Raw genomic sequence first — 17,669 nt, 5'->3', positions numbered from 1 at the left:
AAACCTTTTGTCCCTAATTTTCCACCCATCGATCCCCTCCCCGCAAGCATTTAAAATTGCATGCTCCTTAGTGGTGTTGGGGTGGTTCTGCGGGGTAGCTATGATAACCAGGGGCAGAGGGCAGGGAGGCATTCTGTACAGTCAACACACTTGAGACCACCTGTGGTTACAGAGCGTCTGTCTGCCCCTGAAGGCCAGTGACATTCCCCCAGAAGAATATTTCCCAAGTTTGTTCTTTAGAAACTTTGTGTCTACTCAGAAGGGGGGCACAAAGATTTCTTGGGAAATGGATTTTGTTTGAAAATTCTGGGTTCAACCAAGGTGAATGGGGATGTGGCTTTCAAAGGAAGACCTTACCATCTTCCAAATTATCTGATGATGGGAGTCCGCTCCTCACAGAGCTGCTCTGGGAAGGGCCTTTGGCTCCCCGTACCTGGTCTGTGACACCCCATCTGGTGACCACCTACTTCCATGCCTGAGTGCTCAGAACAACACTGGAATTTTTAGTGGACTAGGAAGTGACCAGCTGACTCAATGGTGGCAAGGACCTAAGCAGCTCCCAACCTGCAAATCAATTTGCATTTTTTTCATGGAAGAATACATTCAGAAGATACATCTGCAGAAACTATTTTCAACCAAGCCACCAAATCCTTTGAACTCATAACATGCTTAAACTAAGGCAGAAATGAGGGCTTCTGTGATGCTAAGGGCATCACTTCTACTTCCCATAAAAGGAAGGGGTTCTGAGTTCCAAACAACATGCAGACAAACAGTGCTGACTGTGTGTGACGTCATAGTGTGCTCTGATCTATGGGTGGGACCACCGAGCTGTGTGTACAAGAACTGACCCCCGCTGTGGTGTTCTGTCTGCACTGCTTTCTGTCTCTACTGTTTTTGTACTTCTTCCCTCACTGTCAGCTGTCCCCTTCCACCACTGTCAGAAGAAATTGGCCTCTTCCTGCTTGAAATTCACCACTTCTGGCTGAGTAAAGAGGGCTGAAAAACTAAACAGTCAAGCTTGTTAGAACTGTGTGTAAATGAGAGTAAAAAAGTCTGTGAGTGAGGGCCAGGTGGCCTTTTCCACAGTACATGGCTTCGTCACAGCTCCTTCCAGGGCACAGAGGTCTTTACTGCACACTTCAGGGCTCCCTGAGGCTTCCAAGTTCCAGAAGAGAGGAATTCTGTTGTGAAAAGGTAGCAAGAAGAAAAGAAAACCCACCTGGGAGTAGCCAATGATGTTCCCACTGTCATCCAGCACGTTGAAGTTGATGACGGGACCCTGAACCTCGGGGCTACTGAATTCAGAATCACTGTAAATTCGCACCATGGGGGCTCCGTTGGGGTAGCAGAGAGAGCACAGGGCAGTGTAGGTGTACTGAACCAAGGTGAAGGTGTGCTGCTTTATATTCTCCATTCCACCTCAAAATCAATTATAAAAGCAAAGAGAATCATGAACTTTACCTAAAATTCACTCACTCACCTTTAAGAAAACAAGCTCATTACAACTGGCAAACCTGGACCTCATAGTAGTGATTTTAAATACTCATAAATATTGTATGGTGCTGCCCTTATGATAAATGTTTTGGATTCTGGTACTGAACAACAGTTTACCATTGCTGTTTCTCTGGGATTTTCCATAAGAATCCTTGTCATCTTGTTTGTTTTATAGTGTTACTTAAACATTCAAATATTTAGACCCTTTGATAACAGATCTCAAAAATGTACTTTTTTTTCTTATATCATTTTTTTGTTGTTTGCTTTTGTTAATGATTAAATCATTTCAATATTATACAAAGCAATTAAGGATACATGCTTCAACATGGATGAACCTTGAAAACATTATGCTAAGTGAAATAAAAGGACAATATTGTATTGTTCCTCTTACCTGAGGTACTTAGAATAGGCAAATCCATAGAGACAGAAAGTAGAAGTTACCGGGGCTTGCGGGGAGGAGGAAGTGGGGGAATTATTGTTTAATGACTAGAGTTTCAATTCGGGATGATAAAAAAGTTCTGGAGGTGCATAGTGGTGATGATTGCACAACAATGTGAAAGTACTTAATGCCACTGAGTTGTACACTTAAAATGGTTAAAATGGTAAATTTTATGTTCTGTATATTTTACCACAATTTTTTTTTTAAAAAAAAAAGAGCAATGAAGTAGGAAAAATCAGGGTTTGCCATATTGTGGACGCATATCGTCCACCTTTGCTTTCCGAGGTGCCCCTGGCCCTGTCAGATCCTAATACCTGTCCTTGGAAAGTGCTCATTTCTCACTGCCTGTCTTTGTTATCCCTTCCCTTTGTCCTGGATGATGCCCACTCACCTCCCTATGTTACCATCAAGGTGACATTCTCTTCCGGTAAATCCCGACTGCCCCAGTGTTGGACTGAGGCTGAGGACCTGAAGGGTCCCGTTATTGTGATGAGAGAGAGAAAGAGAGGACTGCCAACCCCAAAGCTGCATGCCCCTGGCTCACCACAATCCCATCCCCATATGGACGACACAGGCAGTGCCACCAGTTCTAGAAGCTCAGCTCCTGGAGGGTTGCCCAGGAGCACAGCACAACGGGAGAAGCCTGGCTCACCAGACAGAGGCTCTTCCAGTCATGTACCTTTGTGTCGAGCCCCATGGGATGGGAATGTCATGTGTCTGTGTGTCGGCCTTGGCAAGTGCTCCCCCCTGTCCACGCACCCCATGCACTGGTCAGGAAAGAAGACGTGCATCACACAAAGCCGTGGGCAGAGACATTGTTTGGGAGCCCAGGGTTAGGCATTAGTATGGCCTGGCCTCCCAGTCACCAGCTCCTTTGTCTGGGAAGGCACCTAACCTCTCTGAGCCTCAGCTCCTTTGTGGGCAAAATGTGCTGGTCATGGAGCTCCCTGGGGGGCTGTAGAGAAGATCCTGCAAGGCGAGAGCTGAATAGGGCCTCTCAGTCCAGGCACCAAGAAGGGCTCCTCCATTTCTATGAAGCTATTAATCTCCTGACTGGAAATTACCTCTACCTCTTCAAATGTGCTTTTAGCTGACAAAACAAAAAACAATCCAAAAAGTGCTGCCTCCTCCTCTGGCTCTCAGAAGCCATTCTGGAGTTATTTAGAACCAGAAGTAACTGCATTCGGTGTCCAGCTATGATGTGCTGCTCCCCTCCACAGACTCTGTCTCCTTCACTGGAATCACACCCATGCCAGGACACACCTTCAAGGACAGGGGCAACAGGAGCAAATTCCACACAGATAAAAAGGTCCACTGACCTGTGAGGCGCTCTAGGGTGTCAAATCCGTGTTTTAGTGCTATCACATCAAGGAACGAGATGGTGCCATCTTCAAACCTATAACCACAGTGAGGGGGACAAAGTCAAGCTGTGGCCAGCACAATCCATGTGCCTTTCCTCGTATGTAACCAGGTTCTGCTTTTAGGCTTAGCCATAAACTATTAGTACCTCTCCTCTGCTGACTTGTAAACCCTGCTCTCCCCCTCAGGAGAGGGGGCTTCGTGCACCAGGACCCGTCTGACTGCCTCTGGCCCTGACCCACTCTGCCGCTTTCTCAGTCTGCTCCAAACTTCCTAGGGTGGGCTGGCAGTGGTGGTAAAAGGTTCTAAAAGACAGTCATCCTCTTGAGACACTAATGAGGCAAGAGATGCTTTGCTGCCCCCAGGAATATGTTGGGCTTGACAAAACCTCAGTGCTGTAGTTTATTAAAATACTGCCCTCTGACCACAAGAGGGCACCACTGACAAGGCATCAACTCAGTGTGATCAACCATGTGGTTTTTTTTTTTTAATTGAATCATAGTTGATTGTACAAATCTGTGGGGTACAGAATTGAATATCAATACCTGTGTGCAATATGTGATGTTCAAATCAGGATAATTAATATATCCAACATTATACAATGTTTTTCCTGGTCCTTTACCAATTCCTCCCTTTGCCCCTCTCTGGTAACCTCAGTTCTGTTCTCTCCTTTTGAAAGTTCAACGTATTATGTGATTATGGTATCTTTCTTTCTTTTTTTTAAAAGTAATTAATTTTTTTAGCTCCCACTTATGAGTGAGGACATGTGGTATTTCTCTTTCTATACCTGGTTTATTTCGCTTAACATAATTTTCTCTAAGTTCATCGATGTTTTATGAGGTTCTTGACAAGAGAGAGAGTCTATGATTCCAAAGTCTATGGAACCAAAGGCTTAGGTTTAAATTACAAGACTCTCATTGATACGGCAGATACACACCTTCCTGATTATCAAAGTGTTCATTATGTTTGCATTTCATAATTGTTCATTTAGTCAGATTACTCATCAAATCTTCATTGTCCACCTACTGTGTGCCAGGCGATGTTCTAGGTACTCTAAAGATACAGCAGTGAACAAGACAGACAAAATCCCTGCCCTCGTGGTGCTTACATTCAATGAAACAAGGGGAAAAAAAGCGTGGAATACTCACAGAGAACCCAACTAAGCAGCACGCCAGGTGGTGCAAAGAAGATGCGCAGGAGGAAGGGGCTGGCAGTGACTGCAGACGAGACGGTCAGGCAAGTCCTCTCTGAGGAAGACTATTTCAGCAGAGACTGAGCAAGGGAGGGAAGGCAGGAGGCAAGGGAAAGAGCTCATTTTTGAAACAGCTAAGTTCACAGTTCCCAAGGGAAACAGCACTCCAGAGAGGACACAGCAAATGCCCTGTGCAGTGGAAACAGGATAAGCCTGTTGCACTGCAGGACCAGCAGATCAGTGGGACTGAGCCACAATAAGCAAGGGGGACAGAGCAGGGACAGTGGCAGGAGACAGAGTTGGAGAGAAGTGAAGCAGCAGGAACTTGTACCCTGCATGAGACACCATGCAGGTGGGTTCTGGGCAGAGGAGTGACAAGGTGGGACCTATGCTTTACCAAGACCCCTCTGGCCGCTGGGGGAAGAACAGACTGCAGGGGCAAGGGAAGAAGCCAGAAGACAGGGAGGAGGTTTCCTCAAACATCTGGTTGAAGGATGGTGACCAATAGCAGCCTTATGCAAGACGAAGCTTTCAACAGAACACTGTGTTTTGTATTTTCAGACTCTAGAAATAAGATCTGCTCAACACATTGCTAACTACAATGTTAATTTCCTTATAAAACTAATGCTAATTAATAAACATACAGAACTGAGTCAAAAATGAAACAATTATTAACTGATTAATTACTAACGAATTAGTAAATATCCACTAATAAACTAAACATTAGCTAATAATGCAACAAGCTAAGTGACCAATAATGGATAATTATTTATTAATCAACAATTAATTAATAGACTCTTTTCTTAGAATAAAAGGGGAGTTTTTCATTTCTATCAGGGGTTATATTTTACTGAATTATAAAATATAAAAGGTTAAGAACATGCTACACATACATGTTCAATAAGCATTTAGATTGAGTATCAAATCTCTTGAGTTCTAGTCCTAAATTCACAGGGAAAAAATTAGGTTTCTAATGATAAATAAGTATATTCTGCTTTCTGGGAATCTTGGTGTGACACATGCTGTAATCACCCAAATCAAAGGAAAGAGGTCTGGTCCACCCCAGCCCACTCATGCCCTGGCCCCCAATGAGCTGCCCCACTTCTTTTGGCTTTCAGGTACCCCGATTGATCAAATGAAGTCTCAGGTGTTATTTTGTCCTGACTTTAGTTTACATTATGTTGTGCCTGTCATTCTTTCTCACTTGGTTATATTACATAGTAAATGATCTCACTTGGATTGAAAAGGTTTTACATTAGCATTCCTGTTTTAGAATCCCCCAACTACGGAGAAGCCCTAAATAAGAGAGACATCAAATAGTCTAACACATTTTGATGCCCAGTGGGTCTTGGTGTTTCGCTTATATTAGCTCTAAAAGAACAGAATCAGGGCCGGGCCGTGGCTCACTCGGGAGAGTGTGGTGCTGATAACACCAAGGCCACGGGTTCGGATCCTATATAGGGATGGCCGGTTCGCTCACTGGCTGGGCATGGTGCTGACAACACCAAGCCAAGGGTTGAGATCCCCTTACCGGTCATCTTTAAAAAAAATTTTTTTTAAATAAATAAATAAAAGAACAGTATCATCCTCCCCACTTTACAGAAAAAACAGGAGGTACAGAGAGTTGGAGTCACATGCTCCCATGGCCCGTATGCGGTAGAGGCAGGATTCACTCTGCAGTGGTCCAGCTCTGGGGCCTACGCGGTTAACACTGACTATACTACCAAGACCATGGCCGGCCCTGTCTGCAGTCTTCTCAGGCTCCAGCTGGGTAATGAATTCCCTGCCCCAACCCCAGGTATCCCGTACCATTGGACCCTGCAGAACCCAAGTTGGCTGTCATTTTCACGGTCACACACGTTCAGCCTCAGGGTCCCAGCCATGGCCATCTGGGAGATTCCCAGGCATGACCCACCCCGTCTGCCCCTGCAGCCTGAGGACCAGGCATATGCCAGCAAACACCCAGTGCCCCACCCCGCCCCTTGCACAATCCTGTAGGCAGCGCACTCCAGACCCTGTCCAGTGCTGAACTCCAACCGCCCACCGCTCCCCATGGTAAGTTTACCTTTCAGCCACCGACGATCTGGGGATATAGAAGTCCTCTCCTGCAAGGTATGCAGCAGCCGTGCCTCCTCCAAAGTAGGTTTTCCTCAGAAGAGGAGCCACACGATTATTGACCAGCAAAGCGCCCAGGCCTGTGGGGAACCCGAAGATCTTATAGAAGGAGATGGGGACAAAGTCGGCTTGGTGAGCCGACAGGTCCAAAGGCGAGGTGCTCACGTAGGACGCTGCGTCCAGCAGCACGAACCACTTCCCCGGCACGCTCACGGGGCGCATCCGCCCAGACTTGACCTCTCCTACCCAGGACAGCGGGTACCTGGTTCCGGAAAAGTTACTCTGAGCTGGGTAACAGAAGAGATGCAGAAGCTGGCAGTCGGGGTCGCCGGCTGCAGCACCCCGTTCCTCCACGGACCATATGTCTTCGGGCCTGACGGGCGTGGATGTGACGTTCATGGCCGTGGTCACCTTCCTCATGCCCACCACGGAGGTGTGGCTGTCGGTGAGGTAACAGAAGTGACTCCCGCTGCTCTCCGGGCTGCGGGACACCCACGGAAAGGCCTCGGCCACCAGTTTGAGAGCAGCTGTGCTCCCAGAGGTGAAGATTACAGTGTAGTCCTCTGGCGTGGTGTGGAAGTGCTCCAGAATCCTGGAAAAAGCACAGTGTCACCACGACTCCTTGGGCTCAGCTCCAGTGCTACATGTTTGGAGGCTGTTTTATTTCTACCAAATATAACATCTCTCCCTTAATAGCTAGAAACAAATCCAGACAGGCTTTGCCATAATTGTGAAGTTAGGGCAGGGGAAGAGGAAGTCTGAAAAGAGGTGACACATAAGTTCAAACTGGCAAAACGACTTCATCTCCCAAGTCCCATCTCCAATTGTATATGACAAAAATCCACAACGACCTTCATTTAGTTGAAAATACCTCTCCTTGGCGTTTTCTACACAGCTCTATCATAACAAGTTTTAGGTCATCAAAATTAAAAACATTTACATTGCTTTTACTTTGAGCAATCCTATTAGCAAAACAGCATCACTTTCAAATCTGAAATAATTAGAATTTGTGTTGATTCAAGTAACTTTAAGTACCACCTGGAAATTATTTACCAGAAACTAATTATTAGTTGTGGAAAAGAATAAAGAGCTGTTCAATGTGCAAATACTAGTAAAAAGGGGGGAGGTGGGAAGATATGACTAAAACAAAATGCCTAATAAAACATCTTATGAAAAGGAAAACCAGAGAAACACGCTTTTCTTCTTTCTGAAAAGAAACCTAGGTCACTCATGACTCTGGCATCGGCCTGGAGCCACACAGAGGTGGTGTGTGCACCTCAGAGCCGCCTACCTGTGCTTCCGGTCTGCTCTGCTCTGCACCTGCTCACCCTCACCTCCCTGTCCGCGGAGCCTGATGTTTATTGTCACGCACGCATTGCCTTTTTCGCTGAATATGATCTTCCTGAAATCAACTCAGAATCTTTGTGCGATGCACACAGGTGCTAGGAGGAAGTCTGTCTACCTACGTGGCCCACTCAGGCAGGTGGCCCACTCAGGTAGGTTTCCCTGTTGCTCACCTGTAGCGCACCTGCTCCACCGTGTCATGGGTGAGCTTGCTGCTGATGTTCTGGCTGTGAGGATTACCTGGCAGGTTACAAAGACATAGATGTCCAGTCACTACTTATGACCTCTCCTTTTGTGTTCTTTCAAAACCCTCTCCCTCGGTTTCTCAAACATACAAACATAAGATGCTGGCCCGTTAGCTCAGTTGGTTAGAGTGTGGTGCTGACAACACCAAGGCCCAGGGTTCAATCTCTGTGCCAGCCAGCTGCCAAGAAACAAACAAAAACTCTAAACATAAAACTACCTTGTGACCCAGTAATTCCACTCTAGGTATCTACAAACGAGAAATGAAAACTTCTGCCCACACAAAGACTGGCATATGAATGTTCATAGCAGCTTTATTCATAAAACCAAACTCTGGAAACAATATAAATGTCCATCACCTAGCGAACAGATAGACAAAATTTGGTATATCCATACAATGAAAAATTACTTGGGTATAAAAAGGAACAAACCACTGACTATGTCACGAATGAACTTCAAAAATACGCTTAAGTGAAAGACTCCAGACACAAGAGGCCACATCTGTATGATCCCATTTATATGAAATGTCTAGCAAAGGCAATTGTATTTTAGAGATACAGAAAGTAGTAGATTAGTGGTTGCCCGGGGCTGGGAGTGGCAACAGGGGTTAACAGCAAATGGGCATGAGGGATCTTACTGGGAGAATAAAATGTCCTAACTGGTTTATAGTGATGGTTGCACTACTCGGTAAAATGAGTAAAAAATCACTGTATACCTGAAATAGGTGAATTTTATAGTATGTTAACTATAACTCAATAAAGCTGCTAAAAGAAATTAGGAAACCCCCTCCCCTCACTGGTAAAACGTGTTGAAGATCTAGGAAGAGACTTCTGGAGCTCAAAGGCAGCCAGGCCAGTGTAAGAGCCTTTCCTACAAGTTCCCGATGGGTGGCCAGTGACTCTGTTAACTGACTCCAGCGGACATGACCTCAGGAAGCTGCCGTTTCCTCCAACTGTGAGACAGGGAGACAGAGCCATAACGCCACTTCTGTTGCTTTGCAGATCCCACCACTGCTACTGGCACCGTTCCTGCAGAAACACATCAGCTTCCTCCTCCAAATAGGAGAAGGAAGCCATCATGTGTCCCTCAGCTGCCCATTCTCAAAACTAATGGCCCTCCCAATGTCACCCTTCCCATTGCTGACTTCATTTTTCTGCCTTCCTGGTCGAACCCACCCTGTGTTCCAGAGTATCATGATCTCTCTTGAAACTCGGCCCTCAGACAGATCTCCTGCAGGGGCCAGGCACCAGCACTTCTCAAGAGCTACCAGTGCACTTGCTTTAGATTTTTTTTTTTCCAAACCACAATGAAGGGTCACATTGGATTTCTGGCCACTGCAGCTACCAGCTGTTCCTTTTCTACCTGGCTAGTAACCTGTGGGACTGGGAACATATCCTCATTGCCTTTCTTTGCCTTGGTGTTCAGCCCTGCAACATCAGGACCACCAAAATCTCAATGCCATCATCTCTCAAGCTAATACCTTCCCACAGTTATGACTCTTGCAAAGGTCAAACAAGGAGAATTGCATGTCTCTTTGCAAATCGCGGATTTAAATAAAGGTCAGGTCTCTCCCTGGCACCTTCTCTGAAGACCATTCCCCAGGTTTAAATATCTGCTGGCTGCCCAGAGCCAAGATTCAGTCCCTTAGTGTGGCATAACAAGATTGTCAAACTGAGGTACTCTGGTGGGGGCTAAGGGCTTGGGGTCTGTAGCAAAAACCACCTAAATACGCAGTCCCCAGCACAGCACCTCCTGACTCTGTGACCTGGGTTAGTTACCTACCGTCTCTGGGGCCCCATTTCCTCACCTGTAAAACAGGGGTTTAACAGAACCTATAGTTCTTGGGTTTTTGTGAGGATGAAGAGAGATAATACATGTAATGCATTTGGAAGAGTACGAGACACAAAATGAGTCACACTTTAAAATGCAAATACCTTTGATAGAGCAATTCCCTGTTCAATGAATATTTCTTATTGCTATTACCATTACAAATATTACAGCTGCTACTGCTATTATTTCAAACTCCCTTTCCAAAGTATCTCCTGATCATGTGGTGCTGCCGATTAATGCCCTCAATGATGGTCCATTGTTCTAGAATAAAGATTAAACTCTTAGAACATTTACAATGCCCTGCGTGGGCTTGCCCATACCACCCGCATCACTCTCCTCCCTTCCTCTGTGTTCCTGGGCTGGTTCCTGAAATCACTACAGGGTCTTGGCTCAGGCTGTTACCACTGTCTGCATTCTGGCCCAATCTCCAGCACCCATTTCACCTCAAAAGCAGCTTACCCTGACATGCACACTGCCAATCCCATTGTCACTCTATAGATACAGACTCCCATGGCCCCAGAATCCTTTTGTTCACAGTCCTTCACAGAGTTGGTAATTACATTTATTTGGAGATCACTTGATCAAGGCCTTGTCTTCCTGGATGAAGAAATGGACAGTGTTTATTCTGTTCCCATTACAGTACCATGCCTCTTACACCACAGTGGCTGAATTGATATTTATGGAGTGAATGAATAAATGAATGTTCCTCCTGTCACCTCACAGTCTGTACTATCCAGGGTCAACACCACCAAACATAGCACCTTTGAACTTCTCCATCCTTCCTGGCAGTAACCCCCTCTTCTGGAAGTAGCCTATGTGCCCCTGAGCCAGTTCTTTATATCCTAGCCACACACGTATGATACAGAATGACCCTGGGCGCTCACCTGACCCCCGTTTGACATGGGGCTTATTCAGCTTTGTGTGCTCAGCACAGTCTCAGTCTATAAATCCAACATTTACTAAGCACAGGCATATCAGCTGCATGTAGCTAGCTAAAATCAGTTTGCGTGTTTTTCTTTACCATAAACATTCTCCATGAGATCATTAGTGAAGCTTGTGAGCTGGCTCTGGGGGAACAAAGTGGCTCCTGCATGGTCTAGGTAGATAGTTCCTGAAAGAAAACACAAAATAAAACTACAGGTTATTTTTCATCAGTATTCCAGCCATTTTGACTAAATCAGGTTTGTGTGAGCCCTACTAATGCCCACTCAATGTATTTAGACATAATACCAAGCCACTGATTTTTTGGAGTCTCTTGATATGTGCTCTTAGCCCAAGTGTAGGCATGAGAAATGGTAAAAAAAACTGCACTTCTAATGTTTAATGACCTTTAAAGTCCTGAGAAAGCCTTCCTGATTAACCAGCTCTCATACAAACCTGGAACAGCATCCCTTGCAGAGGAGGCACCCAGCAGACATTTGTGATAAAATGAAGGCAAAGCTATTTCATATTATGACTCACACCTTGTTCTGGAGGTTCCTCCGTGCAGCTTCCTTGATGGGTGAGCCCTAATCCTGTTTTCCCATGATGTGCTCTACAGTCCTCAACCCCAGAAGAGCTGTGAGAGCTCCAGAGAACACAGAAATGGAAATGATCCTTCCAGCCTCTCTCATAAAGAGAGAAATGCAAATTTAGATTTTCGATGAGAATGAGATACCATGGATTACTGATCAGATTGGCAGAGATCAAGAGGTTGACTACCTCACTGTGTGGGTGGGAGTGTGGAGAAACAGGCCCCCTCATACATGGCTGATAAGAGGGTGACTTGTATAACTTCTTTATGGACAGTAATTGGGCAATACCAGTCACACTTTAAAATGCAAATACCTTTGATCTAGCAATTCCCTGTCTAGGAATTTATCTTATAAATACACACACTTTTGTGAAATAATCTGTATATAAGGATATTCAGTGCAGCATTGTCTACAATAACAAAAAATTAGAAAAAACTTATATGTCCATCAACATGTATTTAAAGAATTACTGTATACCCATCTTGTCCTATAAGTACTGATGTGGAACAAACTGAGATACACTTTCAAGTACACACAATGTGAATAGATCCATTCTTTCATTCACTTAAATATTTTTTGTGTTGAGTACAAAGGATTTTTTGTTTTATTGAACAGCTTTTTTGAAATATAATTCACAAACCACAAAATTCACTTCTAAAGTGTAGAACTCAGTGTTTTTTAGTACATTCATAAAATTGTGCTGCCACTCCCATTATCAAGTTTTAGAACATTTTCATTCACTCCCCAAAGAAATCCCATAACCATTACTAATCACTCCCCAATCTCCCCAGCCCCAGTTCCTGGCAATCTACTTTCTGTCTCTATAGGTTTGTCTATTTAGGACATTTCATATAAATGGAATCATATAATAATATGTAGCCTTTTGTGTCTGGCTTCTTTCACTTAGCATAGCGTTTTCCAGGTGCATCCTTGTTGTAGCATGTATCTGATTTTCATTCCTTTTTATGGCTGAATAGTTTTCCATTGTATGAATATACCATATTTTGTTTATCCATTCATTCACTGATGAACATTTGGGTTGTTTCCACTTTTTGTCTTCTACAAATAATGTTGCTGTGAATACCAGTGTACAAGTTTTTGTGTGGGCATTTACTTTCTCTGATTTGGTGGGTTGTCCTTTCACTCTCTTGATGATGTCCATTGAAACAAAAGTTTTTTACTTTGATGAGGTTCATTTGTTGTTATTGTTGTTTGAATTTTTGGCGTTATGAGAAACCATTGCCTAATCCAAGGTTCTGATGATTTTTGCTTATGTTTTCTTTCTTTTTTTTTTTTCTCAAAAGATGAGCGGTAAGGGGGTCTTAACCCTTGACTTGGTGTTGTCAGCACCACACTCTCCCGAGTGAGCCATGGGCCAGCCCTTTGCTTATGTTTTCTTCTACGAATCCTATACTTTTAGATCATATATTTAGATCTTTGATCCTTTTTGAGTTAATGTTTGAATACAGTGTGAAGTAGGGGTCCAAATTCATTCTTTTTTGTATGTGGATATAGTTGTCCCAATATTATTTGTTGAAGAGACTGTCCTTTCCTTCATTGAATAGTCTTGACATCCTTGTTGAAAATTAATTGACCATAGATGAGTTTATTTCTGGACTTACAATTTTATTTCATTGGTCTATCCTTATACCAATACCACACTGTCTTTATTACTGTAACTTTGTAGAAAGTTTTAAAACTGGGAAGTGTGAGTCCTCTTACTTTGTTCTTTTTCAAAATTGCTTTGGCTATTCTGCGTCCCTTGCATTTCTATATGAATTTTAGAATCAGCTTGTCAATTTCTGCAAAAAGGCAGCTGGATTTTGATAGGAATTACATTGAATCTGTAGATCAATTTGGGGAGTATTGTCATCTTAACAATATAAAGACTTCCAGTCCATGAATACAGGATGTCTTTCTACTTATTTAGGCCTTCTTTAATTTCTTTCAATGATGTTTTACAGTTTTCAGTGTATGTCATAGTTCTCATAAATTTTTTCCTATGTATTTTATTTTTTTGATGCTTTAGGAATTGTTTTCCTAATTTCATTTTCATAGTGTCCATTGCTAGTGTATAAAAATTGAATTGACGTTTGTATATTGATTTTGTATTCAGCCTGGCTGAATCTGTTTTTTAGTAGTTTTTTTAATAGTTTTGTGTGTGAATTAAATTTCCTATCTACAAAACTATGTTTGGTTACTAGAGGTGGGAAAGGGGGAGGGGAAGTGAGTTAGTGAGAAATTGGTTAATGAACACAAGGAATAATTACATTTTGTAATGATGAACATGCTAATTATCCTGATTTGATCATCACACATTGTACACAGGGATTGATATTCAACTCTGTACTCCACAAATATGTGTAATCAATTAGGCTTCAATTTTTAAAAAATGTTATTGACAAGTACAGATAGTTTTACTTCTTCCTTTCTAACCTAGGTGCTTTTTATTTGATTTTTTTCCCTAATGCCCTGGCTAGGACCTCCAGTACAATGTTGAATAGAAGTGGTGAAAACAGACATCCTTGTCTTATTCCAGATCTCAGATCACAGGAGATAATTTTGCAGTCTTTTACCATTAAGCATCATGTTAGCTGTGGAGTTTTATGTAGACGGCTCTATTAGTTGATTAAATTTCCTTTTATTCCCAGTTTATTGAGTGTTTTTTTTACAGTCAAGAAATATTTATTGAGCGCTTACTATGTGCAGGGCATGGTTCTAAGTGCTGAGGACACAATGAACAAAATAGAAGCTAGTATGATAATGACAAAAAGACCGTAACAAATAAACAAACTGTGTCATGTGGTGAGAAACATTATGGCTCATTTGTGTAAAAACAAAGCATGCACACACATAAACACAGACAACCACTGGAAAGGTACACAAGACACAAGTGATAGCAGTCGACTCTGGGGTGGCCACAATGGCTGGAATAAGAGGGAGGCTCCCTGGCCATGCTTCAACTGCCTTCGGTGACTTTTGAATCTGGTACCACTTAAATGTATTACCTAGTCCAAAAAAAGTCTTAACATAATGGTCTCTTTTACTGAGGATTCAGAAATACAAAGGTATCAGACCAAAGAAAGGCTTTTGTTCACCCAGGCATCAAGGCCCTGCAGTGCTCATGTGAAACCACAGTGAACAGGTGAGACCCAAGGAGCTGCTGGGGAGCACAGCACACCACCATGTCCACAGTCTTCTGCAGGGCAGGAAGCCAGGTGGGAGAAGGATGCTTTGGCCTTTGGTCCAACTGTTAATTTTGCCCCAAAAAGAGGCAACTCTTAGATCAGCCAGAGATCCAGTCTTAGTAGAAGGTCAGGCAGCCTGGTGGTTAACAGTGCAGAATGCAAGTCAACCAACCTGGATTGAATCCTGGATCTACCACTAGCCATTCTGGACCCCTGCTCCTTCATCTACAAATGGGATGAGAGTTAAATGAGTTGGTATTTGACAGCACCCAGTGCATGCTTGGCACACAGTAAACACTCCACAGGTGTAGCTGTTATTACAAGCAGGCAAATGACCCCACAGCCAACTGGCATTAAATCTTCAAGAAAGGGAATTCCAGGGTCTCTTCTGGGTCATGGCCCTTCCGTTCTCAGTTCCATGCAGGGTGGGTGATCATCACTCAGCCCCCACAGTCTTCGAGAACCTTGAATCACATCTGTATATTCAACATGCTCCCTTCACTAGGACAAGGAATTCCAATCCTAATGGTTAGGCAGAATATTTCACCACATAAAGGTTAAGCATTTAATTATCCAGAGCAACCACTTAAGCAGACAGTTTCACAAATCAGCAGAAAAACTTCAGGAGGGGAGGGGAAAGGAAGGGAGAGGAGAAGGTTATATTATTTTGGTTTGCTTTGCTTGTTTTTCCCTGCCCTCTCTTGGGTTCATTTGTTTATATGAGAAAAAAAGTGGGTATGTTCCAAGACTCCCAGCAGTGTTGGAAAGTTTAGCGCACAAAAGTCTAATTTAACCATAATGGAGAGGAAACACTGGGAACTTGCACTAAATAAATAAAGGATGCACTCAACACTACCTCAAGTACAGTAGATGTTAAAGGAGCTCTTAAGTCCAGCCTGGGATCCTGGCTATCACATCTCAATTTTTGCATTGAGGGAGAAGGTGCTGTTCTGTGAGCGACAAGAGTGAAAGCAGGAGAGGCCCAGAACATACCTCTCTTTCCCAGGGTAGTGTCAAGGAGAGAGGTCGGCCAGTGTTGGGTGTGTGGGATCAGAGGTGGAGGGGATTTAGAGGATTAAGAAGGTGTGGTGCTGAAATAATTACCAACTCAGTGATACAGCCTCTGGGATTTGCTTCGAAAGAATGGAGAGCCTCCCTCCCTTTGCACCTGCGGGTGTTCATTGTTTCAGTTTATTGCTGTAGGAAATTTCCAGAATAAAAAGTTCAGAGACAGAATGTGGAAGCAGTGTGAGGGGCTGTCTCCAGCAGGTGACTTCCACTCTCAAGAATGAGGGGGCGGCAGAGGGCCCCCATCTCCCTCCTGAGTCTCCATACTTCAGAGGCAGGGGACACACAGGAGGAGGCCACAGCTCAAAGACCCCAAAGGGAAAAAAAACAGTCACTATCCAAAACATGAGGAACTGGACCAAAGAGCTAAAATTAGTTACCAGATTAATAAAGCCAAGGTTGCTGTTCTGCCACAGCAGGGGAGCAGTCACCAATTGTGCCCGGCGCCACGGCGCCACGACCTACCCATTTCTCCTGCGGCCCCTCCCCGACCATCCGGCATGCGGTTCTGAGGTTCGAGAAAGCCCCCCACTCAAGGACCCTGGCACAAGGGTTCGAGTGCCGAACCAGGGCACCCCCCAACCCTTAGCGCCCTGCAGCAGTGGGCTGGGGTCTGCCACGGCCAGATCGAGCTTGATCTCCAATTTAATCAGCTTGTTCCGCCTTGAAGAACTCAAAGGCAGGACGTGATCCCGGTCCTCATGTCCAATTTACAGGTTTGCCCTGTTCTTAAAGTTCAAATTCCACTTTGCCAATTGTTATAGTCCTCCGGGGAGGCAGAGCTCGGAGGCACTGTTCTGACTGCCGGAGTGAGAAAAATGAGGCTTCGAAAATAAAAGCTGCACGTGGGCTATCCCAGCAAAGTTCTGGAGCACAAGCTCGCCGGGCCCTGCCCGATGGCCGCGGCCCCTCTATCCCAAGCCCGCGCGCCCGCAGAGTCGCTGTCCCCACCCAGCGCGCTGGCCGCCCATGCGCCGCTCCTGTCCCTGAGCAGGCATCCGAGCAGTCACGGCCGCTGGACATTCCTGCATTTTGCAACCCCGGCTCCAGATGCACCTTTAGAGTAGGGGATCTCGCGGCAAGCGAGGGCAAGGAGACTCCTAAGCCCTGTTCGCGGAGGTTTGGGAAAGGTGAAAAAGGACTAAGTTGGTCCCGTCCCACTGGAAAGTCTCAGGAGCAAGGGCAACAGGAAGCCTTGGGGCTGCAGGTGGGACACGTCCCTCCTGGTCGTTCGATTAAATGCGCCCCAAAGGAGGTAGCGCCGGTCCCACCTGGAGCAAAGGCTCCTTTCACGTATGTCCCAGAATCCGCGTGCCCCCCACGCCGCCCGCCCGCCCGCCTCACCTGCCAGGCGGCCGAACTCCCGCGCCCGCAGCTCACTCAGGCTGCGCGGGCCGTAGCCGTAGGCGGGCCGCCGCGCGCTCGAGCCCCGGAACTGCGCGAAGGACAGCAGCTCGGCCCCCGGCTCTGCCGCCCCTCCGGCCATGGTCCAGGCGGGCTGACCGGGAAGTGCGCGAGGCCGCCCGCCGCGACTCCGCCCCCGCCGCGCCCGCCAGCCGCTCAGGGGGGGGTGGCCCAAGGGCGGTGCCTCGCGGGGCAGCCGGCTGCACCAGGCGTGCTGACTCGCTGAGTTTCACTTCTTTAGGGCCTCTTCTCCTATTTTTTTTTTTTTTTTTTTGTCTCTTAAAACAACCTCGCAGTGGAGCCCACGGAGACGTTCCAGACACTCGGAATGCCAAGTTCTCCTTTATCTATGTCCCATGCAGGTGGAAGAAACAAGGAAGGCCCTTTTCCGGCTGGGGGTCCCGGAACCCAGCGACCCTCCCCGCACAGCAGGAGTAAGGGTAGGGCTGACAGGAGAGACTCCATTTTGCTGTCTGCAC

General features: G+C 45.4%; 1 protein-coding gene across 1 annotated transcript in view; it reads right to left on the bottom strand.

The window, feature by feature from the left end:
- The window catches only part of MOCOS (molybdenum cofactor sulfurase), a 50,711-nt gene extending 33,439 nt beyond the window's left edge, over positions 1–17,272 (bottom strand). Inside the window, exons 1-6 of the mRNA XM_063077337.1 lie at positions 17,131–17,272; positions 11,038–11,127; positions 8,117–8,183; positions 6,550–7,191; positions 3,253–3,329; positions 1,220–1,419 (exon numbers count right to left, since the gene is read on the bottom strand). Of these exons, the coding sequence (XP_062933407.1) occupies positions 1,220–1,419; positions 3,253–3,329; positions 6,550–7,191; positions 8,117–8,183; positions 11,038–11,127; positions 17,131–17,272 (1,218 nt within the window). The remainder of the gene's footprint in view (positions 1–1,219; positions 1,420–3,252; positions 3,330–6,549; positions 7,192–8,116; positions 8,184–11,037; positions 11,128–17,130) is intronic.
- Positions 17,273–17,669: the final 397 nt, after the last annotated feature.

Source organism: Cynocephalus volans, chromosome 13 (genome assembly GCF_027409185.1).
Source record: "Cynocephalus volans isolate mCynVol1 chromosome 13, mCynVol1.pri, whole genome shotgun sequence".
Lineage (NCBI taxonomy): Eukaryota > Metazoa > Chordata > Mammalia > Dermoptera > Cynocephalidae > Cynocephalus > Cynocephalus volans.
This window is presented reverse-complemented; position numbering and strand designations above follow the sequence as displayed.